This window comes from Vipera ursinii (genome assembly GCF_947247035.1).
Source record: "Vipera ursinii genome assembly, chromosome: 1".
In the NCBI taxonomy this organism is placed as follows: Eukaryota; Metazoa; Chordata; class Lepidosauria; order Squamata; family Viperidae; genus Vipera; species Vipera ursinii.
In genome coordinates this window covers 23,077,351-23,105,196 of record NC_139512.1, presented here as the reverse complement: position 1 = coordinate 23,105,196, position 27,846 = coordinate 23,077,351, and the positions used below count along the sequence as shown (strand labels likewise).

The 27,846-nt window shown below is 42.8% G+C and overlaps 2 protein-coding genes across 3 annotated transcripts in view; both read left to right on the top strand.

The window, feature by feature from the left end:
* GNG2 (G protein subunit gamma 2) overlaps positions 1–27,846 on the top strand; it is a 432,181-nt gene that overhangs the window by 375,453 nt on the left and 28,882 nt on the right. The gene's annotated exons all lie outside the window — the stretch shown is intronic.
* GPR137C (G protein-coupled receptor 137C) lies at positions 192–27,429 on the top strand (the record flags this gene model as incomplete). The annotated part of the gene is made up of 7 exons (XM_083359716.1): positions 192–552; positions 9,530–9,573; positions 10,166–10,394; positions 21,110–21,259; positions 22,409–22,534; positions 25,667–25,776; positions 27,258–27,429. Exons 1-7 carry the CDS (start codon positions 193–195, stop codon positions 27,427–27,429), a joined length of 1,191 nt encoding a protein of 396 aa, XP_083215842.1. The 5' UTR covers position 192.

The following is a 27,846-nucleotide window of genomic DNA, read 5'->3' as shown; positions in this document are numbered from 1 at the left end:
GGCAGGCGGGCGGTTGAGCCGGCGAGCGGAGGACAAAGGGAGGGCGGCGGGGGCTTTCCCTCCTCTCCGGCTGACCTGCATGGCTCTCTGATTCGTCCGGCGAGAGCGAAGCGGGACGTGCCCCTCCCCTCCCGCGGCCCTGAAATTGCACTTTATCTCGTTTTTTTGCACACTCGCTCCGTCCCCCCAGTTATGGTCGGGCCAGGAGCGATGGGACTCGGCGGGTCTGATCCTCTTGGCCCTTTCCCCGCTCTGGAGTTGGGGCTGAGCGTCCTGTACACGCTCCTCTACGCCGGCCTCTTCCTCTTCACTTACCTGCAGCTTTGGCTGCTGTTCTACTACCGGGAGAAGCGGCTCAGCTACCGCACCGTGTGCCTCTTCCTTTGCCTGCTCTGGGCAGCGCTGCGCACCGTCCTCTTCTCTTTCTACCTGCAAACGTCCACCAAAGCCGTGGAGCTCCGGCTCCAGCCGTTCCCACACTGGTTGCTCTTCTGCTTCCCGGTCTGTCTGCTCTTCGCCACCAATTGCCTCCTCAACCTCTACTTCGCCGAGGTAAGTGGGCAGCTCAGCTTTGCCGGCGCCGGCTCTTTTTTAAACTCTTTTGCAACGGGATGCCGTAAACAAGGGGCACAATGAGCGGCGGCGAGCCGGGCACGCCTCCCCTTCTTCTGCATGTTGCTTTATTCCTCCCCCGTTTTTTTTTTTTTGTCATGTTTACCACATTCTGATGCATTTGCAAACAAGCCTTTCGATGGTTTTCCTGCCCTCCCTCCGCCTACTGTCTGAACGAACAAACAAGCTTCGGGGGAGCCTCGGCTCGAGCGCGTAACGAGGCGAGCAAAACCGCGCTACGAGGCAAAGCCCCGGCGTGGCATACAGTATCTGTAGCAGGAACCTTGCGGTGTAACAAATGTTGCCCTTAAAGTGCACACACAGAGAAAGCCTTCGCGGTTCTGGATGCAGCACAGTTAATGCGGTTACTTTTGGGGAAACCGTAGATCGGTATTTCTTTAAGAGTGAAGCAAACGCGAATAGCAACAGCCTAGGTTGCTCAGCTGGGATAGGGACGGCTGACAGCCATTACGTCATTGCTTTGGGCTTTCTTCTCCACCTCCTATTGTTGCTGCCTTTCTTAAAATACTATTTTAAAAAAGACTTGGCTCTTTTCCCCACCACCCCCTTTTCCCCCCCTTTTTTTTGCTGCAGAAGATAGCATCTTGCAACATGGTAGTTTTGGCATTTTTTAACTTGACTGGGTCATATCTGAAATGTTAATATGATCTTCGTGTGGCTGCTGGATTAATTTCCAAGCCCCCCCTCCCCCTTGAGGCTTGCTGATCAGCTGTTTTGAAATCCTTAGTGTCATCTTTGTTTTTTTAGCTTCCTAGATTGAAACAAAGCCAATGGCCCAATCCTTACAGCTGCAGCAAGGTTTGGATGGCCTTTTAGGGGTCCTACATTGCAATCTTATGCCTAAACAACAAAGAATTTTTGACACTTGAGAAAGATATGTTTGTGCCATAATACAATCTACTTACTCTCTTAGATGCATCTTCCCTTATAAGGTTGGATGCTTTACTTTCCAGCAAAGTACCTGAAATTGCAGCTTTGTTTGGTTTCAATTGTGCATGTCTGATGAGTGATCTAGGTAAACTTTTTCCTACTAATGGCACGTATCATCTTTATGTTGCACTTCCTCCAGTTATTGGGAAATAGTTACTTCTCGGACAAACCTGCAGACCATCCTTTCCCTCGCACTGCAAAATTGTATTGTCACTTAAGAGGCAGCCTGGACAATGACTTCATTCTCTGAGAAACTCAGGGGTGTTCACATGATGAGCACAAGAGAGCTGCTGTTCTTGCCATGAAAATAAAAATGTTTGTTTTGTGAGCAAGCCTTAACATTTTTGGGAGGACAGGGAGCTCAAACTAACTGGCTGATGTCTCACATGTAGGTGGAATTGGAATTGAGAAGGTTCTTGTTTTTAAACTGGGTATTTGGAGGCTCAGTGCTGTTTTGCACTAATAAACACAGGGAAAACTGTAAACTCTGCAGTCGGTATTCAGTGAGCATGATAAACGGCAGGTCCAAAAGTCACAAAAAGGGAAAGGGGCCACCCACCCTAACTCTAAGGTGGTGCGTGTGTGATATGAACGCAAGGAGGCAAATAGTTCCTGAAACCTGGAGCATCACTACTGTATTGGACCATTTTTAACATAACCCATTGCAATAAACAGACAAAATATTTGAGTACCGGTGGCATAACCAGCTATAATATGGAGTCAGATCTCTGGTGTTGGTTGGTTGCTTAAAAAAACAACAACCAATAATGCAATACAGTTCCTCTTTCCTTCAAGGGAAGCAACCCTTGTCATTTTATTTAGAGAGGAAAAACTGGAAATCTAAAGCTATTTGTTCCCTATTAAGAAATGGGGAACTTGGAAAGAGTAGAGTTTATCTATTTACTTAGTTGATCTTCTAGAACAGCCTTTGTCTATTGTACTAGCAAAGAAAGATGGGATTTGTGATTCACCTGCTATGCAGGATACCAGATTGGGGAAGGCTAGGGAATGACTGCACTTCAAATAGGGACTGCATCCAGCTTGTTAAAGGTTAAGAGTGTGAGCAGGTATTATGAAGAGACAGTAGCAATCTATGATAATGTTTGATAAATCCCAATGTAATATGAATCCTAGGAATGTTGGGTAGAATGAGAGCCGATTAAATCAGTGAAATAGATGCTGAGCAATAATTTAGGATAAATGAATGACGTCACCTCCACATGAGATGGGCAGCATCTAAGTTGAATAAATAAACATTTTTATTTTGTAAATGCTGAAGAAAATGATTCCGGTTTGCAAGATCTTCTGTAATCCAGAACAGTAGGGAGCAAGATTAAGTCCTCGAGCAAAATTTGTCATCATGTACCCATCCCCTTGAGCATATATTTTTGCCTATAAAAATAAATTCTCTTGAATGATTACAGATTGAAAATTCTAATCACAGATTCTAAAATGTATTAAGGTAAATACCGAATAGCACATAGCCAATAACATTGCAATTTGCAGGATATGGAAGATTGGGTGAGGTTAATCCCAAGCCAACCTGGTTGGCTACAAATCAAGTTCAACAGAATTGTGACAGCTTATTTCAATGCCCTCTGAACCATCTACATTTGGGCCCCAATCAAGCTATGCTGCCATTCAATCCCAATAATATGTACACAAAATGAACCTTGGGTATGTTTCTTCAGTGCAAATAAAGTGTAGTTAGGAACTGTGCATGAAGATGCAGGAGTTTAAAAATAATAATTTTGCAGTTTAGAGATCCCAAGCTCAAAAGTGTCTCAGGTAGAAAAGGCAGGGTCGAATCCCGAGTGCCACGTAACAGAGTGAGCGCCTGTTACTCGTCCCAGCTTCTGCCAACCTAGCAGTTCGAAAGCACGTAAAAAATGCAAGTAGAAAAATAGGGACCACTGCGGTGGGAAGGTAACAGTGTTCTGTGGGCCTTTGGCGTCTAGTCATGCCAGCCACATAACCACGGAGACGTCCTCGGACAAACGCTGACTCTTCGGCTTTGAAATGGAGATGAGGACTGACCCCTAGAGTTGGAAACAACTAGCACGCACCTTTACCTATATATATATATATATATATACATATATACATATATATATATACATATATATATATACATATATAGAGAGCCTTGGTGGAGCAGTGGGCTAATGCCTCCTTAAGTAACACCAGCTGCCTGCAATTAGTGCAGGTTCGCATCCCACCAGGCTCAAGGTTGACTCAGCCTTCCATCCTTCCGAGGTAGGTAAAATGAGGACCCAGATTGTTGGGGGCAATTAAGCTGACTTTGTAATAATGCCGCTGGGGTGTGTGTGAAAGCCCTAATAAGCAGGCATATACGTAGAATGAAGGCTACTGCTAAGCTTGTAAGCCGCCCTGAGTCTTCGGAGAAGGGCGGGATACAAATGGAATTAAAATATATATATATACACATATACACCTATATACATATATACATATAGATATAGATATATAGAAAATATTACCGATGCAGAAAGCTTTGCTGAGTTCAGATACCTTCTCTCCCTCTTGTGCCACCTTTTCGAAAATACATGTGTTGTATATTATACTTCTCTGAGATATAAAATACTTTATATGATCTTGTATATGTGTTTGGCAGGGAGTGTTTTTGAATACAAAGGAAAGGAGTGTTTCACAAAAGGATTGGGTTCACCAATCATGCTAAGCTATGTCTTGTTTTCATTTACCTTCTTTAGCCAAGCAGCCCCAGTGATAGTATGCAGACCCTGTAACAGACTAAGGGAGAGTACTAATATAAATATGGCAAAGCAAAGAGGAGGGAAACTTTCTATATATTCAAGCAAAGATGTGATTTTTTTTTGAAATATTTTAAATTAAAAAACATTGCTGTATAGATACGTATGATTCCAAATACTGTATTCAATATCCAGAGTCTGTATAAGTATGTGGGCTATGTTACTTTTGTGTGTGTGTGTGTGTGTGTGTGTGTGTGTGTGGTCTAGGAGGGCAAAATTAGCTTATTAGATAAGGTTTGAATAAAGTATTCAAAAAATCTAAATTTTCTGATGTGTAGGAAAAAATATTTTTATGGGAATATTGGGAACATGGACAATCAAGCCTCAGACAACTTTGAAACTACCTAACGTGCCTGAAGTGGAACATTTTTCAGCCCACAACCTCAAAGGTGAGAGTCCCTGGTCAGTGAGGGTATTGTTGGGACTAAGTTCAACAAACACAGAGAAAACATGCACCCTCCAAATCAATATTTTGCTCTCCCAGGTAGAACTGGGAATGGCTCTCTGGATTTCCCACAAGATGAATGCCTTCCTGATAATAGAGGCAGCACTGGCCATTTCTTTTGAACAAATGATCTAAGCTGAATTTCTTTTTCTTAGGAAACAATATTGACCAAAAATGTGTCAGCGATTATGGTCCTTCCGCTTGGCCTCGAAAGTTAGTTTAGCCTGCATAGATGGGGTGGATGTCAGTTCCCACTCATGTGCTCAGCCCAGTACTAGCCACATCTGAAGTGGAGAGCCTTCATTATGCTAGAAATATGATTTAGAACCTTATGTGTGGAAGAGATTATCAAGTAGAGGCTTTTTAAATAGCTTGCTCTCGCCTATGGAGGGCAGAATGAATTGAGAATTTCCCAGATAAAACTTGACATTTTTTGAACCTGCAGTGGCCTTGAATTTGGAGTGTCAATCAGGGAATCAGCTTGAGTGCTACTACCAACAAGTTTTATGGAAAGTAGGACCTGCCAAACCAAGATTAGAAGTGTGCTGTTCCAGCCTACGACCAGCCCTGTTGGAATGTCAGGGACAACCCGTTTTTATATTCAATAGGCTGGAACTAATCCAACCAAATTTATTTGCAAAAGCTAAATGAAAAAGTTCAAACAAAAGTTAAACAAATACAGACCAAGACTTTATCAGAAGCTCTTCAAACGGTTGCCTTCAGCAACCAGCACCTCCCACACATTCCCCTTTTAAACAGGAGTCTCAAGGCATGACTTCTCATTGCCTTCTCCTGAGTTGCCACATTGCTTTCCTTTGCTCAGTTCTGCTAGATTGCCTCCTGCTCCTAGCGTCCCTGAACAGAGCCAGCTGTGGATCGTCTTCTTCCAATCTTTCAGGCTCACACAGTTGGGTCTGAGGAGGAACAAGACAGGAGGGGCCTGGCTGAGAGTTCGGTGCATCAGAACCTTCCTCTGACACCAAAGGCTCTCCAAACCCCTCCTCCTCCTCTTCAGAATTGTCCGACTCAGCTGCCGAAACCACAGGCTGATGCTGAATCACAACAAGAAGGAAGCCTCTTCATATTGATAGATTGAAGCTGGCCAGGTGATATTCCCTTGCAGACTAAAATCCTGCTTGCAGATCTACTTTCTCTGCCACCTCCTTGCCTCCTCTCAGCCCACACATTTACAGATTGCTGCTGTGTCTGACCAAGAACCAGACTGGAATCCTAAGTCTCACAGATGTTTAACTTGAAGTAACCTTAATGTAAACACAATAGCAAGAAAGCAGTATCTATAATATCTTCAGAAAGCTTTTTTTTAATTGAATCTTCTGCACAATAGGTAATTTCAGAAGGTTAAATAGCATCCCCATAGTAAAGCGTGGGGTAGTAAAAAGTTTGTTAACTTGGGGTGTATAGATATAATCATACAAAACTGAAGCTCCACTATTATCTGGGTATGATGCATGTTACATCTTTACCAAATAAAGAGATTTGCTTCTCTTTATTTAACAGCTAAATAAATAAATATTTATGGCTAATGGAGAAAAGGATATGTGACCCCACCATAAGTAGATTCCACTGAGTTCCTTTTCCAGTAATAGAAAAGTTAAGGGAGATGTTGGGAAGTTCATTGTTTCTTCTTGCAAGTATACATATGTCTTAGTTCTATATGTTTCTTCTTAAAAGTATATCTGGAAGACAACCAATAGCAAGATATAGATGGAGCCAGTTAAAGAGGTAATGAGTGCACCATTGGAAGTTCTAAAAGAGTAGGTTAAGGGCAGATTATTATGGAGATAATGTATGTGATCAGTAAGAGTTGTTTCCAACTTGAAAGCACATCAGTCTTATCAGTTTATATGTTCTACTCAACAATTAAATAAAAGTTTGCATTGTCTTCCTTCCTATCTGTCCGAAAAAACCGATTTCACCACAGCCTGGTAAGAGCTTTATACAGTCTTCAATTAAATAAAGGTAAAGGTAAAGGTTCCCCCGCACGTGCGTGCTAGTCGTTTCCAACTCTAGGGGCCGGTGCACATCTCCGTTTCAAAGCCGAAGAGCCAGCGCTCATCCGAGGACGTCTCCGTGGTCATGTGGCCGGCATGACTAGATGCCAAAGGCGCACAGAACGCTGTTACCTTCCCACCGTAGTGGTCCCTGTTTTTCTACTTGCATTTTTACATGCTTTCGAACTGCTAGGTTGGCAGAAGCTAGGACGAGTAGCAGGCGCTCACTCTGCTACGCTGTATCCAAATCTATATGTACAGTTTTTGTGCATGCGTTCTGATTTTAAACCATTTTTCTTCCCACCAAAGTACCGTACTTAATTCTTTATCAGGGTTGGAGGTCATCCTGTTTCCATCTTTTGCTGGATCTGGGCCCACCAGTTTTCCTAATATTGCTCCTGAGGCTAAAACCAGGAACCCTGTGCCAAATCCCTTCTGCATTTTATAGAATGGAACCAAGCAATACATGGAAAAACCAAGTACATGGAAGAATCATCATCTGTTTTACAGTAGAAAATTAGGATAAAAAGTATGTAAATCAGGGGTGTCAAACTGCCAGCCCATGGGCCAAATGCGTCACGTGGAAGCCGCACCCACCCCAGCTCCAGCAAGGGGGAAAAAGTCATGATATGTTGTGACACATCACGTGATGTGGTGAGTTTGACACCCCTGATGTAAATAGATATAGCTGATGGGTCAGTATTTATCTTCTATCACAGGACTTTTTCTGGAAGTAGTTCCAAAATATGGGAAGCATTGCAGCAAAGCTAGTCTGTAGGAAGTTGAGAAAATGTTGTAGGTAATCCTCAAGTTACAACTGTAATGCAGCCTACCCATTACAGTTATAAGTCATAATGGTCATAAAATGGGTTGGTCACGTGACTGACCCAATTTTATTATCTTTTTTTGCAGGGTGATTGTTAGGCAAACCCATTGATCGCTATGGCATGGTTTTGCCAAAAAAAAGAACTGCTGGTTTTTAGCAAAACCATCATAAAACAGGGCCACATGACTATGAGATGCTGCAAATGGACATAAATGCATTCATGTTGCCAAGTTCCTGAAGTGTGTAGTCATGTGACCAGGGGAGGGAATGTCTATTGAAACTTCAGATCCAGGTTGTAAGTTCCCTTTTTCGGGTCCATCATATCTTCAAAAGGTCACTAAGTGACCAGCCATGAATCAAGGACTATCTGTATGAAAAAATAAATAAATGCAGAAATGGCATTCTCTTAAATTGTCTTGACTTCTAAGAATCTCAACATGGAGAGTAATTGAATAAAAGCTAGCCATTCTATTTCAGTTAGAATTTTTCACCTCAAATGTTCACATTGAAATCATGGTTTTCAACAATACTCCAGATGACTTAACGGAGCAGACCTCCCAGATGCATACAAAGCAATACATTCTTACTTATTGATCTACTGTTTCATCTGTTGATCCCTTTGAAAGATTGCATATACTGGAAAAGCAATGCTGGAAAAAAAAGTCATATGGAAAAAAACATTTTAAGATCTTAATTTAGAAACCAGAAACTGCTCATTATGAATTGGTCAGCAATGATTTTCTGTGAACGTTTAATAAATAGGTAATATTTATATTACAAGTAATATTAAAGGAGTGGGTTTTTTGTTATTGTTGTGGTTTTTGACCCCTGTTAATTGCAAGAGTACATCACAATCAAATGCTACATCTAGATTCGGAGATGATTCACTGAAAGGAAACCCACTTCCCCAAGACCAGCTTGTAGATATGGCCTTAAACTTCAGAAACAAAGAATCATGTGCATATTCTTCATGGTTTTAGGATGTGCTTTTATATTGGAGTCTATGACAGTATAAACAGGAATAGAACAGCGCTATTACTCAAAACTATTCGTGTGTACTTAGAGGTAACTCTACTTCGGGTGCCCCCAAACCCCGGTCCGTGGACCAGTACCGGGCCGCAGCATGCCAGCAACTGGTCTGCACAAACAAGCAAAGCCCCATCCATGGGATGCAGACAGCACACAAAACGACACCATCTCCGGTCCATAGAAAAACCTCTGTGCACAGAACCAGTCCCTGATGCCCAAATGGTTGGGGGCCTCTGCTCTACTTGATTCAGTGTAGGTCACTCAGCTCAATACAATTGTACTGTTTGCAGATAATGTATAAATGTATGTATGCACACACGTCAATATTTTACGTTGTGCCTTATTTTAAAAAAACTTTTAAACCTGGTGTTTTGCACAGTCCTGCATGATTTGAATGATGGAGTCCCTTAGAGTCCTCTTGTCTCTGCAGAGGTATTTTGGTTCTTCTCTATGATTATCATTTCCGGCTAATTGTTCTTAATCTGCTTTTTATATTGTACTCTGCTGAGAATTAGACAGCCTTCTATGTTGAATAAATAAATGATCCATTTATTTATGCATTTTGACATTTTTGAAAACTGCCATAGAAACCTCATTTAGATAGAGTGTACGAATGTTCTGGATAGATAAATAAATGAACCATAATGAGGTCAAACAGGGAGATCTCGGAGTTCTGAATTCCCACTAATTGTTTACAAACCACGGCATCTTTTCCACTCACTCTCCTTTTCATAGTTCCAATAGAAAAATTCTGTATTTGTGCTTGTGTGTTATTAAAATGTTTTTGGTCCATTGTGACTCTTGAACTTGGGCGATATATGTATACATATATTTCTTAAATAAAGCATTTTCTTTTTTTAAGGTTATTTTCAAAGTTAAGTGCGCAGCTGAGTTCAACAAATACAAGTAAGTTTCGCTTTAATCTATATATTGTGGCTGATTAATCAACATATTTTAAAAATGCGTTTAGTGAATTGAAGAGCCCAATGTGCTGGAACAGAAACTGCATTGCCATCTGTTTTTTAATTTGCATTCTTGCACCAAGCCAAATGTTGAAGGGTTGAGGGTTGAAATTAATGCATAGCAAAGTATAACTTTTCCATGGAACCTAGTAATCCTAACAGCTTTATAACATTCTACAAAAGCTCAAAGTTGCTTGTATAAAATAGGATTTGAAAAAAATCTGATTATATCACTTTGACAAAGAACAGGGCTTTCAGAGCAAATACGCTGTAGGTTTACTTCTAATAGCAGGACTGGGCCACGGAGCAGATTAAGCAGATGCTGTCCACCTGCAGATTGCTGTGGGTACACGTTGGGCATGGGAAGAGATGTGTCTTACACTGTATAAATGTATCTCAAACATGCTTATTGTTTGTATAAGGTCAGCATTATTCAGATATGATCATTAATCCAAAAGAAGAAAGCAAAGATTAGGAGAATGGATCAGAAAGAAGCCTGTGCCCGACACCAACTGCCTTTTTTCTTTTCTTTCCAGGACTTTCTTGTACATGGGGTCTGTATTCATCAGCCTCCTCTTCATCTTTGTGAACCTGACATGTGCATTATTGGCACAGGATAATGTTCCAGAGGATCAGCTAAGGTGGACGGTTTTTGCCCGGGCCTTGATCAATGATAGTCTCTTCATTCTTTCGGCCATCTTGTTAGCTTGCTGCATGTGCAAACTTTCCAAAGTGTCTTCAGCCAATGTTTACCTCGAGTCTAAGGTAAGGAAGCAGCAGCACAGACTTCTCTATTACAACCTGTCAAGTTCTGAGTAAGAAGATGATCCGTATTTCAGACACAAAATAAAATAGTTTTCAGGGGACACGTACAAAGATGTTGTATTCCATTTTCAAGATGGATTGGAAATGTGGGCAACTTTTTTATAATTCTTTTAAAACTCCTAGTAGCCTAAAAGATAAATAACAGCTGGGTTAAAGTATAATATATGCTGCTTTCAATGGAAGATCAAATATCAAATTACTGTTTTTCCTATTACTTTTAAAAACCTCTGAGAAGAAATTCTGTGCTCGCTTTATGCCTCAGAGGCAGCTTTGTGTTTAATGATTAGGTAAGAAAGTTCCTAGAAAGTGGGAAGGGATTAATTTACTTTAGAGTTCATAGGCTTTTTTTAAGTGGAATAGAATGCTTACCCCTAATGCATAGGGCTTAAGAGCAAAGTCAACTTAATGGAATGATGAAATTCCCTTTAATGAAGGGCTGTCTCTGCAAATGGGTCCATGCAGGGCTTTTATTGTATGGTTGCAGCATCCATCTTGATGTTTTTGACCCTGGGGGCACTCCTGGAGTGAGAGAGACTGTTCCAATGCAGTTGGACTTAAGCTACCTCATGCATGCTTAGTGACAAAAAGCGAAAAAGACAGTCTAGCGGGAAGCAAAATGGAGCACTCTGAGAAATTATAGCTCCGATTACAAAACTATTATACTTTCTTTTCCGCAGTTACTTTAGTTTTGCCTTCTTTACCTTTAACTATTGTTAGTGTAACATTCTTGCTCCTTGCTTCCTGTTGTCTCTTTATACCAGTATTTCTCAACCTTGATCATTTTAAGATGGCTAGACTTCAGCAGGCATATACATAGAATGAAGGCTACTGCTAAGCTTGTAAGCCGCCCTGAGTCTTCGGAGAAAGGCGGGATATAAATGGAATTAAAATAAAAAATAAAAATAAACTCTCGGAATTTCCCAGCCAGCCATGCTGGGGAATTGAGGTCCATGCATAGTTTACATTCAGCCACATTTGCTAACCTTACAGAAATTTGCCTACAAATGTTCTTTTGCTTCAACCAAATATTTATCAATACTACCCAAGACAGAAGCGCCATAATTTGGGGTATGGTGGTGGAACTTTACACATGCCATGTTCATTGCAGTTATTGTTTTCTATATTCTTTTGATAGCATTCCCTGTTTGTGGGAAGTGAATTGTCAAGATATTTTTGCTATATCATGCAGGCAATCCACAAAACAACTGCAAATGCTGCTTGTTTGGAAATAACTGTTTCATTTGCATAAATACAAAGTGGCAAGCAATGCTGATGCAGGTCTTTTTACAATCAGAAGCCATCAGCTAGCTATAAATTAATTCTGCTAAGCAAGAAAGTGTTTTGAAAAGAAACATTGTCCTGCTTCTTAGCATCTTCTTGGTAAGCCAATGATTAGTGTCTGGAATTATTCAGTCTTTTGCCGAAGTCTAATGAACAACAGCAGTTTATTCTATTTAAGGGGATCGTCCCAGATTGGATCAGTGAAAGTAGAATATTGTTCACTATCACCAGCCTTTTGTCAGAAAGGAATTCCTGCAGCTGGAATCAAACATGAAGTTGACTTGGGAGAGAGTCAAACCACTCTTGATGAAGTGCATTCTAACTATTGAACAATGTAAATGGATGTCCTCTCCTGTGTCCCTGGCAAATAGTTTTGAAAAAGTAAAGGCCTCTCCTATTGACCTTAATGCCCAGAAATACTCATGCTGAGATTGGCAGTTATAGCCATGTAAAACCTTTAAATTACTTTTGCAAAAAAACCTGGTAATCAAAGCTTCAGAATGAATATGACATATGCTGGTATCATGCATCAATTAACAATCCCGTTTTGCATCAATTAATCCAGTTTTGCATTAGTGCAAGCCTCTGGATGCTCATGAAGGGTGACCCTACATAGAATTCATTGCATTACTCAAATTGAGATGTATCCAGTTTCAAGTCCAAACATGTTGGAAATTTCTACACTTGGGATGCTAGATATAATTATGCAAATACAGTCTTTGTCACCATTGCCATCTGAAAATCCAGAAAAAACTTTAGGTTAGGCAGGACTCCTAAATTTCAAAATGCTCTTGCAGAGGAACTATATTTCCATCCAGAATATGCTAATTAGTTTCTGGAATTTCATAGCAAGTGTCTTGAAAATGTAGCCAGCTTTACATTTTTTTTCCTTGCAGGAAAAGGAAAAATGGTATTTTATGTATTTATATTCTGCCACTTATCCTGTAAAGACATAGATTTTTTCAATTTGTTTGCTTGTTGTGAGCACCCATTTCCAAAAAAGAAAATTACTGCCATCTTTTCATTGATACTGATCTGCTTCATTCTTTAATGAACAGAATGATTTTATAGCCTTTATTGTTGTTAGTTGCGAAGTCGTGTCTGACCCATCACGACCCCATGGACAATGTTCCTCCAGGCCTTCCTGTCCTCTACCATCTTCTGGAGTCCATTTAGGCTTATGCCTACTGCTTCAGTGACTCAATCCAGCCACCTCATTCTCTGTCGTCCCCTTCTTCTCTTGCCCTCAACCTCTCCCAGCATTAGGCTCTTCTCCAGTGAGTCCTTCCTTTTCATTAGGTGGCCAAAGTATTTGAGTTTCAACTTCAGGATCTGGCCTTCTAAAGAGCAGTCAGGGTTGATCTCCTCTAGGACTGACCAGTTTGATCGCCTTGCAGTCCAACAGACTTGCAGGAGTCTTCTCCAGCACCATAGTTCAAAGGCCTCAATTCTTTGGTGCTCAGCCTTTTTTACGGTCCAACTTTCACAGCCATACATTGCAACTGGGAAGACCATAGCCTTGATTATATGCACTTTTGTTGGCAGGGTGATGTCTCTGCTTCTTAGTATGCTGTCTAGATTTGCCATGGCTTTCCTCCCCAGGAGCAAGCGTCTTTTAATTTCTTGGCTGCAGTCCCCGTCTGCGGTGATCTTGGAGCCCAGGAAAATAAAATCTGTCACTACCTCCATTTCTTCCCCATCTATTTGCCAGGAATTGAGAGGGCCCTATCCTCATGTCATTGCAGTGATTCCCATTTTGCAGTTAAGAAATGGTCTGGAGGAACTTAGATCAAGGGAGAGGATAATGAACATGAACCTTCGTGCCTAGTAGTACAAGATATTTTCTAATCTTTTCTTTTTACTCAGTCATATTATTTTTCTCCCAGAAATCTTCATGGCTTTTTGATTAAAAAAAATCATGTAGCTGGTATTATTCTCCCATGTGAAAAGTAATTTGACTGTTGCATAGCATCATAGCTATGCAGTTTGCTTTCAGACTTGAGTTCTGATTGCAGAAGAAGCATGTCACTGCTACAAAATCAGTAAAATCGTTGAAAATATGGCATGGTTTAACAAGCATATGTAAGACTAAGCAGGAGATCTCTTCCTTCAAAGACATGACTGCCTACATTTTAAGCACTGCAAGAGGTGACAGGAAGAGCAACAAATATAGGGGTGTCTTTATCAGTGTGACTCCAGACTCATCAAAAGCTTAGTTGCAAACGAGGATCCCAGTGAAGTCAGGGACCTCACAGAAGAGAAGAATTTGGTGGAAGGCTGGAAACGCCTCATTCATGTTGTTAGATACTGGGTTTGTTGCTTAATAGACGAGACAAGTGAATTCAGCAAAGATCATTGTTTATTTGGTTGCAGGAACTGAACTGAGAAACAGGGCTGTGAATGCAGCAATTTATACCCTGGCCTCTAGGCGGCGGCCAATAGGTTTGAAGCAACTTATTGCTGCCCTAGAGGCAGCCAATGGCGGCGCTGGAGACAGGTTGTCTGAGGAGCTGGAAGCCGTTAGCCAGCTTCCCTGCTTAAGCAACCTTCCAGCAATTAACTCCACGTGATATTCCAAACCAAGACAAAACCCAATACATTACACCCCTCCTCCATAGAATGTACACACATTATAACAACAAAGGGAATGATTACAGCAATTACAAGTTTTACAGCAATACAAAAGTAGTATGCAAACGTACACATTTTCCGTACTTGCTAATATAGAGGCTCTCCTGGCTAGCAGCAAATCAATGACACATACATTATAGCTTCGTTATTTTGGAACAAAATCTTGTAAATATGCAGGAGGCTTGCGAACCCTCGTGGAGCACCTGGGACAACCAGGCACTCCCTGGCCTACCAGCTTGCCCGCCGGGCTGGGTAAACCAGGGTCCATAAGTTCAAACAAGTCTGGCTGACTCGGAATTCTCTGGCTGGCCGTTCCAGGTCAGCCCACCCCAGAGTCCAATCCTTCCGCAGAGTTAGCACAGCGGCTGTAGTGTTCTGGTTGACTTTCTCCATCAGGGGTCCCATGTTGCATTCCTGGGCTTTGCCCCCCTATGACCACCTCCCCATTGCTCTGACTGCTTGGGACCTCAGAGCATATGGATTGATCAGCCTGGCTGCCGGTTTGCGGTCTGTGACTGGGACCTGGAATGAAGTCCTCACTTTGTGGCCTTTCTGGAAAATGCTTTTTAAGCTGATCAATATGGCGACGAATGACTCGCCCACCCTCTAGGCCCACTTCGTATGAGAGAGGGCCTGATGTTTTGGTGATTTTCCCTGGCATCCACAAGTTCCCATGCCCATAGTTCCAGGCCCACACCTCGTCACCCACTTGCAGCCCCCTCGGGGGTTTTGGGAGAGAGGCCTCAGCTGCCACACAGTCTGGGTGCAACCTGTCCAGTTTCGTGATTAGTTGCCTCCCCCAGTGCAGCTCTGCTGGGCTTTTGGCCATTGCCGTGCATGGCATGGAATGTTGGCAGAGCAAAAATCAGCCAGTCTGTGGTGCCAGTCTCCAGTCACTATGCGTTTCAATGATTCTTTCATGGTGCGTACCATTCGTTTGGCTTGACCATTACTAGATGGGTGAAATGGAGCCGATGTCGCATGCCTAATGAGGTTTGCCCTCAGAAAAGCCTGAAATTCAGCAGCAGTAAGTTGGGCCCCATTATCGGACACTACGATGTCCGGTAGTCCGTGCGTTGCAAAGAGTTTCCTAAGCACCTGGATGGTCCTAGCAGTAGTCATATTTGCGATTGGTATAACTTCCAGCCATTTAGAGTGGCTGTCGACCACTATAAGAAAGAGCTGTCCCTGAAAGGGCCCAGTGAAGTCTATATGAATCCTCGACCAGGAGGTGTGTGTCTCCTCCCACCTGTGGACAGGAGCGTGCGGCATTTCAGGCCTAGATTGCTGGCATGTGTAACACCCATGCACTTGAGCCTCGATGGCTTTATCTAATCCTGGCCACCATAAATAGCTTCATGCCAAAGCTTTCATGCAAACAATACCCGGATGACCTTCATGAAGTGATTGCAATACCCTGTCCCTTAACAATGACCCTGTTCCCCCAAAGAATACAGCCCTTATGAGCTGAGAGCTCATGTCTCCTTGTGAAGTAGCTCTAAAACTCACGACCTGGGCTTTTCTCTAGCCACCCCAAGTGGACCCAAGATAGCACTCTGCTTAGAGTCTTGTCTGCTGCCGTTTCTGCAGCTATGTCCCCCGCATGGAGGGGAAACTCTGACAAGTCCTGAATGGACAAAACGCAGGCCGCTAGGGCCGGATTTGGCTTGATTTGAGGCATTGGAAGCCTACTCAGGCCATCTGCATGGCCAATATCCTTGCCAGGTTTGTGAATTAGCTTAGAACTGTAAACCGATAAAAGAAATGGACCATCTTAACATTCTAGGGGATAAGATGTGGGGTGTCTGTCTGTAGTGAATAACCCCAATAGCGGTTTATGGTCTGTGAAGACTGTGAAGTCCCTGCCATATAAGTAGTCATGGAATTTTTTTACTCCAGCTACTATTGCTAATGCCTCCTTGTCAATTTGTGCATAATTACGCTCAGCGGAGGATAGTGTCCTCGAATAAAAAGCAATTGGAACTTGAGTTCCATCGCTCTCCAAGTGACTTAGGACAGCCCCCACCCCATATGGGGACATGTCACACGCAAGGCATACTGGCATTGATTCCTTAAAGTGAGTGATCGTGGAACTGACCGACAGAAGAGCCTTCAATTCCTGAAAACTTTTTTCATGAACACTAATCCACTTCCATGCAGTATTTTTGTCCAACAGCTGGTGTAACAGCTCTGCCACTGCGGCCTTGTTAGGAAGGAACGCATGGTAAAAACTTAGGAGGCTTAGGAATGCCTGAAAGCAGAGACATCACCCTGTCAAAAAAAGTGTGTATAGTCAAGGCTATGGTCTTCCCAGTTGCAATGTATGGCACTGAAAGCTGGACCGTAAAAAAGGCTGAGTGCCAAAGAATTGAGGCCTTTGAACTATGGTGCTGGAGAAGACTCCTACAAGTCCCTTGGACTGCAAGATGATCAAACCAGTCAGTCCTAGAGGAGATCAACCCTGACTGCTCTTTAGAAGGCCAGATCCTGAAGCTAAAACTCAAATACTTTGGCCACCTAATGAGAAGGAAGGACTCACTGGAGAAAAGCCTAATGCTGGGAAAGATTGAGGGCAATAGAAGAAGGGGACGACAGAGAATGAGGTGGCTGGATGGAGTCACTGAAGCAGTAGGTGTGAGCTTAAATGGACCCCAGAAGATGGTAGAGGACAAGAAGGCCTGGAGGAACGTTGTCCATAGTGTCGCGATGGGTCGGACACGACTTCGCAGCTAACAACAAGGAATGCCTGAAGCTCTCCCTTCGTTTTGGGGCTGGGTGCCATCTGAATGGCTTTAACCTTTGACTCAGCAGGGTGGATGCCATCGGCATCTATACGGAACCCCAGGAACTCAGTTGAGGGAACTCCAATACTACACTTATTCTTTTTAAGCTTGAGGCCTACTTCATGCAGCCTTTGAAGGACAGCTCTGAGCCTCCTTGCTAGTACCTCGGTGGACTCACTGGTGATGAGCACATCATCAAAATAGGGGCAAATCCCCAGAATGCCCTTGAGCGTCCACTCCATAATGCCTTGAAAAATGCCGGGGGCTTTGCTGACCCCGAATTGCAGGCATTTCACTTTAAATGCCCCCCTGTGGGTTACAATTGTCTGTGCTGCGGCTGTGGCCTTGTCAACAGGAAGCTGTTGGTAGTCCTGAGCCAAGTCTAATTTTGCAAAAATTGTACCACCTTGCAAGGATGCCAGGATGTGGCTTACAACTGGTACCGGGTATGCGTACTGTTTGAGTGCACGATTGATTGTGCATTTATAATCAGCACAGATTCTGACCTCCCCATTGACTTTTAGTGGTGCTACGATTGGGATCTCCCATTCACCCCCATCTACTGGCTGCAGTACTCCTTGTTCTACAAGTTTATCTAACCCAGCGTCTATCTTGGATTTAAGAGCAAATGGCACTCTATGAGGTTTAATCCTGACCGGCATTACAGTAGGATCTAGTTTAAATGTTATTGGCGGGCCCATGTACGTCCCCAGAGCTGAGGCAAACACATCTGCGAATTCCTCACATACTGTCACTAGACTCGTGACTTGCGTCTGGTTGGTTCCAGTTACTTGGATGCCTAGTGCATCAAACCAGTCGAGCCCAATCAGCCTCATTCACTGACCCCCTACTACAACAATGTCCAGGTGCCCAGAAAACCCCTTAAATTTAACAGCTAGTGTGGCCTCACCCTTGACTGTGACTCTGGCATTCTGGAAATCAGTTACGGTAGTATAATGTCAGATGGTCTCAGCTTGGCCCATCTCTTACTGCAATTGCAGATGAAATTAAATGTCTCAAGTGAAATAATGGATACGGCTGAGCCTGTGTCCAGCTCCATCTTGCAGGGGACCCCTTGCAGCTCCACTTGAAGTCTAAACTTCGGCTTAATAGGGCAGCGAGCTCCCATACAGCAAATACTTCTGCGGCTGGAGCAAAACCCTACGCTATACTGTCACGGGGCCCCGGTACCTCTCCTAGTCGGAATGTCCGATTGGCGATTCGATGACCGGTCCCTCTGGTGACCTCTGCACATGGACGCGATGTGACCAGTCTTTTCGCAGACCCAACACATGGCTGTCCGGAACCTACAGTCCATGCATTGGTGGCGGCTGCCATACCCTGGGCACCTAAGGAAGGGATCTACCTTGTAAGTTGCCCTTTGTTGCTTGTCGCTGTGACGCTGTTGGTCATTGTGTCTTTGTAGCTTGTTGACTTCTGTGTTGTCTTCAGGGTCTTCTGCGTGTTCGGTGTCCTCGTGGTGGACGGCTTACTTGTGCTATGTTGTTTTGGCAGGCCGCATGGCTCGGACGGCCCCACTGGCGGCTTTGTCTGCCATGATCTCTTTCAGCGCATCTGGGAACAACAGTGTCTCTTTGGTGAAGAGTTTTTGCTGTAACTCTCAATTCCAGAGACCGCAGACAAGCCGGTCTCGTAGTCTCTCCTCGACGTCGGAGAACTGGCACAGGCGTGCGGCCTGCCTCAATGCCGCAATGAATTGAGACGCTGTTTCACCTGGTTGCTGAACTCTCTGTTTGAATGCATGGCGCCAAGCAATTACAAACAGCTTGGGCTGGAAGTGGTCTCCGAGCCGTTTCTTCAAGTCTGTGAACGTTACGGACTCCAATGGTGTTGGCGCGAACAAGTTCTCCGCGATGTCGAACGTGGCTGGGCCGCACACACAGAGGAGCATAGCAGCCTTCAGGCCATCCTTGGCAACTTGATTCGCGCGTAGATAGTTCTCGACCCTGGATAGATACGACAACCATTTTCCGGGTGAGCTATGTCAAATTCTTCCAGCTTTCCGACCTTTGCCATTTCTGCTGGTCTTCGCAGCTGGGGCTCGTTGTCTTCTTGTCCTGCTCCTCCATTGCCCAGGGACTGGTCGTCTGGGCGCATTGTCGCTAGCGTGGCTGTGCTAGGCCGACCATGGGGAGGGTAATTGCTTTTCCCGTCAGGCGTGTTCGGCCTCTCCCCTAGTGACTCTTCAACTCAGTTGGAGGAGCAGGATCCCACTCTCGTCTCCAGTGTTAGATACTGGGTTTGTTGCTTGATTGACGAGACGAGGCGAGTGAGTTCAGCAAAGATCATTGTTTATTTGGTTGCAGGAACTGAATTGAGAAACAGGGCTGCGAATGCAGCAATTTATACCTTGGCCTCTAGGCAGCAGCCAATAGGTTTGAAGCAACTTATTGCCGCCCTAGAGGCAGCCAATGGTGGCGCTGGAGATGGGTTGTCTGAGGAGCTGGGAGCAGTTAGCTTTCCTGCTTAAGCAACCTTCCAGCAATTAACTCCACGTGATATTCCGAAGCAAGACAAAACCCAATACATTACACATGTCATGAGGACTGGTGAGGGAAAATGCTCAAAACGTAAGGGAAAAATATTTGGAGAAGTTAGAGATGGCAGAATTAGAGAAATAATGTTCACTGAACATGGATGTAATTTATTACTATTATGTATTAGTTTTCCTCTAGAAGCTTAGGATGGTACACATGGTCTTTTTACTTATTTTGTCTCAGGAGGAGCAGTCTCTGGGTGGTGGCTGCCCAGATCTCCCAGTGAGCTCCATAGTTGAATGTGGTCTTATACCTTAACCGTTATATTACTCTTTTAAGTGTTGAAAGGTAGGAAAAGGAAATTATCTAATACAGACATGTCAAACACAAGGCCCGGGGGCCGGATCCAGCCCGTGAAGTGGTTTCATGTGGCCCGCGAAGCCATCCTGGAAACAGTGAGGGAACGGCCCCCACTGCCTTGGCCCTGGCCCAGAGACCCTCCTCCTGCCAGAAACCCTCAGATCTGTCCCACTCCTGCCCAGGCCCCCGTAGGCACCCTTGATGCGAATGATGTAGAGCTGGGCACGCCCACCCAGCAGGCCACACGCACTCTAGCCACGCCCACCCAGTAGGCCACGCCCCCCTGGCCATACCCACCCGGCCCCCTGAGGGCAACTGCAGTGCTGATGCGGCCCTCAATGAAATTGAGTTTGACACCCCTGATAATATATGTGGTATTCTTCCTATTCCTTGCTCCTTATTCAGGATAGTTATAATAGTTTCTTTTGTGTTGGATTACGTATCAATTGAGCTAATAGGTTTTCAGTTTCTGTCCTTCCTTTTACTAACAAGCACATGTTTGGGTCCTTAAAGCTAATGAAAGAGAAATATCTTTTATATCACATCTGGTTCCAGGTAGCTGTATTGGGTTAGATCTGTCATGCAGAGTTTACTTTACTTAAAAGAAAAACTCAAGGCTTTCTTTAGATCAGGGGTGTCAAGCTCAATTTCATTGTGGGCTGCATCAGCATTGCGGTTGCCCTCAGGGGGCCGGGTGGGTCTGGCCTGGGTGGGCGTGGCCTACTGGGTGGGCGTGGCTAGAGTGCGTATGGCCTACTGGGTAGGCGTGGCTAGAGTGCGTACGGCCTACTGGGTGGGCGTGGCCAGCTCTACATCGTTCGCATCAAGGGTGCCTATGGGGGCCTGGGCAGGAGTGGGACAGATCTGAGGGTCTCTGGCAGGAGGAGGGTCTCTGGGCCAGGGCCAAGGCAGTGGGGGCCATTCCCTCACTCTTTCCAGGATGGCTTCGCGGGCCGCATGAAACCACTTCGCGGGCCGGATCCGGCCCCCGGGCCTTGTGTTTGACATGTCTGCTTTAGATAGTTTACTTAACAGACTCTCTTAAAGATCTTTTTGTCAACTTACTGTATTTAATACCTCTTTGTGTATTTTTTTTAACTAGGGCACATCTCTCTGCCAAGCTCTCCTTGTGGGTTCTGTTGTCATCCTTTTACACTCTTCAAGAGCTTTTTATAATTTGGTGGCAGTAGTGATCAGTCCAGACCATGCACCTAGTCCATTCAACTATGGTTGGGATAACCTTTCAGATAAGGTAATGATCACGTCTGAGTTGGAACACTAATATTGTCCACCCTTTTCCTGTCACTGTGCCTCCCATGAATATCACCTGGGAGGAGGAACTACGGTGGGAGGCAATTGAGAAGAGCACCAATGAGATCTATATATGTTGGAAAGCCACTTGAGATGAACTAATGAAGCTGCCTTATCCAGAACTGGCTAATTCATCCAAAAGGATTAGGCTGTCAAAGGCTACAGGTCAAAATTGATCCAGTATGTGATTTGCATGTGTCTATCCACACATGTACATATGATTACATGTTTATGATACAAGACAGTTTGCATTTGAGTACCAGTTACTGAGAACAGCTGCAAGGAAAATATCCTGCTTTGGAGCTTTTTGATGGTGATTTTGTTAACCAACATTAGGCGCGGTTCAGTTCTGTTACTGTTATTCTGTGACAAAGCTCACATATGAGACTAAGCCATAGCAATTGATTTTCCACAAAACTAAGGCATGAATTATGGTTTATAAACAACAGTGGCTTGGATTCACATATCATATCAGTCCCAAAACAAACCAACCATGCTATGGCTTAACAAGGAGATGGGAAAGATCCCTAAGCATTCTTTCTTGGTTTCTGTTAATTCCAAGAGATAGCTATCCTTTGTTGTCTTGCCCATTAGCCCTGATTTTCCTTTTAATATACCAAAAATTAAAATATAGGCCTTCTAATGACAAATTTTCCCTGTGAATTGTGAGGTTATTCCTAGAATGGAAGGAAGGGGCTCAATTGAAAGATCCTATAATGGGGGGAAAAATGGAGCCAATTTAACCACATGTGTCTTGGGATTTAAGATTAGATCCAGTCCTTTGAACCAGCCTGAAATTCAACTGGAAACTAAAATACTAGACTTGTCTGTAAGTTATAGTATTATGTTCAGAATATGAGAAGTTTTAGGGCTTACTACTTTCATTTGTTTTTTAATGTATTTTATACACACACACACACACATGCACACGCACAAACACATATGCAGCTTTTGGTTTAAAATATAGTTCATGGTGGGAGGTAGGCTGTCGTTCCATCTGCAATCCTTGAGGGCCATTCCATAAAGAGCTCATTAAAATACTTTTGTTATTTTTTTTCTCTGAATTTCTGTCCATATCTTGTTCCTACAGCTTCAAGGAGAAGAAGTTAACAGTGAGGAGTACGTGGTCTTTGGTGTGGTGCTTTTTCTCTGGGAGTTCGTCCCAACCATATTTGTGGTACTCTTCTTCCGAGCACAGAGGTTGGCCCAGAATTTGGTATGGATTGGGATCAACTGTTACTCTTTTTCAATTATTTCTTCAAAATAAGCCAATGCTCAACATTGTGGATGAAAAACATGCAGAGGGATTTATAACACAATGAAAATGTTTCTTTGGGGGCAAAAGAGGACATTTCAAGTTGAGGCATGAATAGAAGACCACTTTATACCAAACTCTGTCCAAAGATATTGCTTGTCAGCCCTTGGCAGGAATGGGGACTCTGCCATCCTTCTGGCATCATGGGGTTGATTTGCCACAGAGTTGGTATGTTATGCACAGTGGGATTATGATGTGACATTGGAAGAAAAAAGATCTTGTGGCTTTCACGTAGGGTGCCTTGTATTCTGTCATTAAAACAAGAATTAGGACTATTGCATCCCACAAAGTGCTGAGAGAAAATTTGTGAACCCTTTAGGACAGGGCTCTTCAAACTTGGTCCTTTTTATGACTTGTGGACTTCAAATCCCAGAATTCCTCAGCCAGCGTGCCTGGCTGAGGAATTCTGGGAGTTGAAGTCCACAAGTCATAAAAGGGCCAAGTTTGAAGAGCCCTGCTTTAGGATCACCTTTAATCTCACTTGTTATAATTATCTGTGAGAGCTTCATGTAGGTCTATTAATAAAAAGATTTTGATAAATAACACGCAAAACAATGTACTGTGTCATGCCTTTTTAAATCAACTTTCCCTCCCTTTGTTGGAAAACTATATGATGCCCTAAAATAATCAGCAATCTTAAGGGGGTAGGTTGAGTCAGAGGTTTCAATCAGATCTAAACTTGAAGGGTTATCTCCTATTTCTAAAAAAACACACACATGTCGGCCACCATAATATTCTGCTTTCCTAAGACAGATCTTTGAAAATGAATCATGTGGTGATCAAAATTGTTCTGTGATCCTCTGAAAAAGGACTGTTGATATTTGTGATGATTGAAAGGTCTACAAAACAATTGATACAGACTTTGACCATCATCAGTCCATGGTTAGACAGATAGTGTACAAATAGAGAAGACACAATTCAGTTATTACTCTTTCGAATATCATCCCAAGGGCTTAGACAATAATACTCTGGGAAATTCCAAAGGATCCCAGTAAAATGACAAAGGATTTTGGAGACTACGCTTACATTATCTGTTACTGTAGTTCATGAGTTCACTATAAGCAAAGATGGTATAAATAGAAAAATATTTATCCAAGGAGGAAGTGATGACTCTCAAAAAAGCACAACACTACTCAACCCAGATTTACCTAGGCCACAGGTCTGCAACCCGCGGCTCCGGAGCCGCATGTGGCTCTTTCAGCCATCTTCTGCAGCTCCCAGTCTTCTGCCATGTGCAGTCCAAAAAAAAAAAGTGGGACTAAAAAAGTTCAACCAATCAATTCAAATATGCAGGGTAGGTGCATATCTCACCTTGGCTCCACTCTTCAGTCAAACCGTGTTCTGCACATGCGCGCATGTATGCGCATGCGCACACATTTTTTTGCAGCTCCCAGTTTTTCCTTTTGTGAGGGAACCGGTTCTGAGTGGCTCTTTCACTGTTTCAGGTTGCTGACCCCTGACCTAGGCCCACCTGGATGATACAGCAGGTTATTAAAATAATGTCTTGTGGAAATAGGAGAAGTAACTTAAACAAAATATTTTTCTGGAGAAAATAATAAGCAGTATGCTAGCAAAAGAGCCTTATCCCAATTGTGAAGTATAATGATGAAGGTATCATGTTTGCAGCTTCAGGATCTAAGCAGATTGCAATCATTTAGATTTACCAGCAAATCATATTTAGCAGCAAATTCTACAGAGCTGATTTGGTGTAATAGTTAAAGCCACTTAGTTAGAAAATGGAGATTGGGAGTTCTAATTCTGCCTTAGGCATGAAGCCAGCTGGATGACTGTAAGCGTAGTCAGTCTCTCTCTCTCTCTCTCTCAACCCTAGAAAGAAGGTATATCAAACTATTACTGAAAAAATATGCCAAGAAAACTGTATGGATTTGTTTACGGAGTACCCAAGAGTTGGGGATGATTTGAAGGCAGATTCACAAAACCAAATTCTGTAGGAGAATGTCAAGAGATCTACTCCTAAGAAAATGTGAGTTATTCAGCAAGGTAGTAATTCTGAACACATGAGTAAGTCTGCAAAAGAGTAGCCAGAGTAGAAGTTTTACAGCCAATGCTCAATTCAAAACTTCAAGCAGTTTGTGTAGAGAGCCCTAACTATCATTGTTTTGAATTAGTTCTGCAAAGAAGACCTGGGCCAAATAATTTTAAGCTCATGTGTGGGACTGATCAACAAGCAAGAAAAGTATTTGGTTGAGGTCACTGCTGTTAAGGAAGTGCCACCAATTACTGTATCTCAAGTTCACACACTTTTTTCCAACAGTCAGTAAACATTGACTCAGTGCATTCAATAAGGACAACAGAAAGCATACTGTTTTGTATGTTGCTGATTCAGAAACTCTCTTCATAAATTAGGCTTTAATCTGATTGCTGGTCACAGTATTACAGTATTATGAGTACTTCTGAGGGTTCACAGACTTTTCTCTCTTTACTGTATAAAAATGTTTCTCAAGGTGTAGGCTGGCTGGGGAATTCTGAGAGTTGAAATTCTACATTTTAAAGTTGCAGGGATTGAAAAATGCTGTTGTATAACAGCTTTTATTTAAAACTTTTGACTGGCAAATTGAAGGGCATATTTCAAAAATGAATGGATCAGAAAAAAACCAGTATGTTAAGATACAGTGAATTTTTAGTTGAACTGAATTGCATTAATTTAGTGCATTTCAGATAATTGCTACTTATTTAATAATTTCCCCCTTCTCTTACATTAAAAAGTAAAATTCTACTGTAGCTTTTGCAGGCCCTGGAGAATGCATTCTGCAAAAGGGGATGGCAACTATCTTAGTTACTTGATCTGAAGACTAATTGAATTTTGTTCGTTATTTAGCAGTAGCACGTGCTGCTGTCATATGTCATAATTTTGCTTAATTGGCCTGCACAAGATTGTTTCATATGCTAATAATATCTTGATTTGGAAAAAGGCAAAAAAAACTAGCATATTTTTCCCTCCAGATCTCTAAAGCAAATGTTTTCTTTTGTTCTTCACTTTTCCCCCTCTTAATATCCCTCTTAACCTGAAAGGCACCTGCTGGAATGATCAACAGTCACAGTTACAGTTCACGGGCCTATTTCTTTGACAATCCAAGAAGATATGACAGTGATGACGACCTCCCAAGGCTTGGTGGAGGAAGGTAACTTGATTCCACTAAGAGGAGGGAAATATAGCTTACAGTAAAGACTGGCAGACTTGATGCTTATGGAACATCTATTTCAGCTGAAGATTCATTAGTTGGAGCCTGATGTAGCAATAGCAATAGCACTTAGACTTACATACCACTTCACAGTGCTTTACAACCCTCTATAAGCGGTTTACAGAGTCAGCCTATTGCCCCCAACAATCTGAATCCTCATTTTACTGACCTTGGAAGGATGGAAGGCTGAATCAACCTTGAGCCCATGAGAATTGAGCTGCTGGCAGTTGGCAGAATTAGCCTGCAATACTGCATTCTAACCACTGTGCCACCACAGCTCATGTAGAAGTACTACACTTGGGATGCAAGACTCTGAAATGCATTTTGATCATTGGAACCAAACAGCTTGTTTCACTCCCTGCCATAATTCTTCATTTTAGCAGTATGATGGGGTGTAATTTTGTGCTGCTATGATTACATAATCAGTTATTTTCTTTTTAGTTTAGTGCAAATCAAAAGATCTAGTGATCTGCATATTTGCAACTATTCTCTAATATAAGCCAATACTGTCAGTATGTGCAGATTTCGGGGCAGAAGCAATAGTAATTTGTTTTACAGGCAGCAGACCACTACAAAGTTTGAATCCCAGGTTTGATTGCTCAGACTCTTGGGCATCATGATATTCCAGGTGTTTACATTGCCAATGTTCTTGCCTATGCCCTGTTGTAATCTCTGCATAAATGTTCTGTATGTTCTGCATAAATAGTAAAAAATATCCATTCTGGGATAATAAAATGTAGTTTAAAAACAATGAATAAATATGAGAAAGGCTCTGCTGGGTCAACCCAATCAACATCTGACTTCTTCCAGAGATCAACCAGATGTCTTCTGGAAACTCAAAAGCATCACACGAAAGCTTTGTAACTTCAAACCTGGGAGTAATGACTGTCTATGCCCATTCAATAAGGAGAAGCCAGAAAGCTCTCACAATCTGCCTCTTCTTGTACAATGAGGTTCTGTTTTTATTTTTACATGCTTCTTTCATTGTTGGACAACATGTTGAAGCTGCTGAATACACCTTGCACTTCCTTAATTAGGAACATAAATTGCTTTTTTCAGTGCTCATTCAGGAACAGCAACTCCGGATGGCCTTGTATATACAGTAGACAGCATTCCACAATTAGATACCTTTGCTGAAAAAAATGTGTTCCTTAATTGCAGCTCCCCCCCCAAAAAATGGGCAGATAGCCATAAATTGTAATGCTCAAATTAGTCTGTTACTGTATTAAGGCAGTTGTCTCCAACATGAACATCCTCCCCAAATAAACATGCTGTTTGTGGGAATTTGGGGAAGTGAAGTCTACATTTGGAGGATGCTTAGGTTGGAGAAGGTTGTGTAATGCTGACTTTTTGATGCTGCTATTTTCCAATGTGGTCTTTCTATGTCTTACTCTTCCAAATTTCCATTTTATATTTTTCAGCTTGGCTACTCCTCAGAATTCTGGGTGGTATGGCTCTCTGACAGGGAGCGACAGCTGCATCATGATTCCACCTTTGGTTGCACCTCCAATGGATGTTGCTCCACTGCTGTTCAGCCATGAAAGCTTGGAATCCAGAAGTCATCACAGTTCACATCCAAAGCCACCAAACTAATCCTAGAGTAGCTTTGGGGGAAGGGTTCCTGTGAGGTGTGAAAAACAGGACTCCCTTTAGGATCAGTCTTTTCCTTACAACCGATAACTGCAACGGTTAGAGAAAAAGAAATCCTAAAGTCCTAGGATTGAAAGGACATTGCCCTGAAGGTGTTGTATGAATCTCAGACCTGGAGGAATTCCCAGTGACCTCCAGGTTCCCCCTGATGCATATCATATTTTTCATTGATCTTCTAATATGGGAATGGAACAATATTGGCTCATAGCTCTGCACTTTGGACTGGAGAGACCAATTGTTGCTATGTAGTACTGGAAATAACAAAAGCCAAAGGAGAGCATATTCTGAAAGCATTCTATTTTATTGGCCAACAGACCATGACTGTTGTCCAAATGGATATTTGCACTTTTAATCAACAAT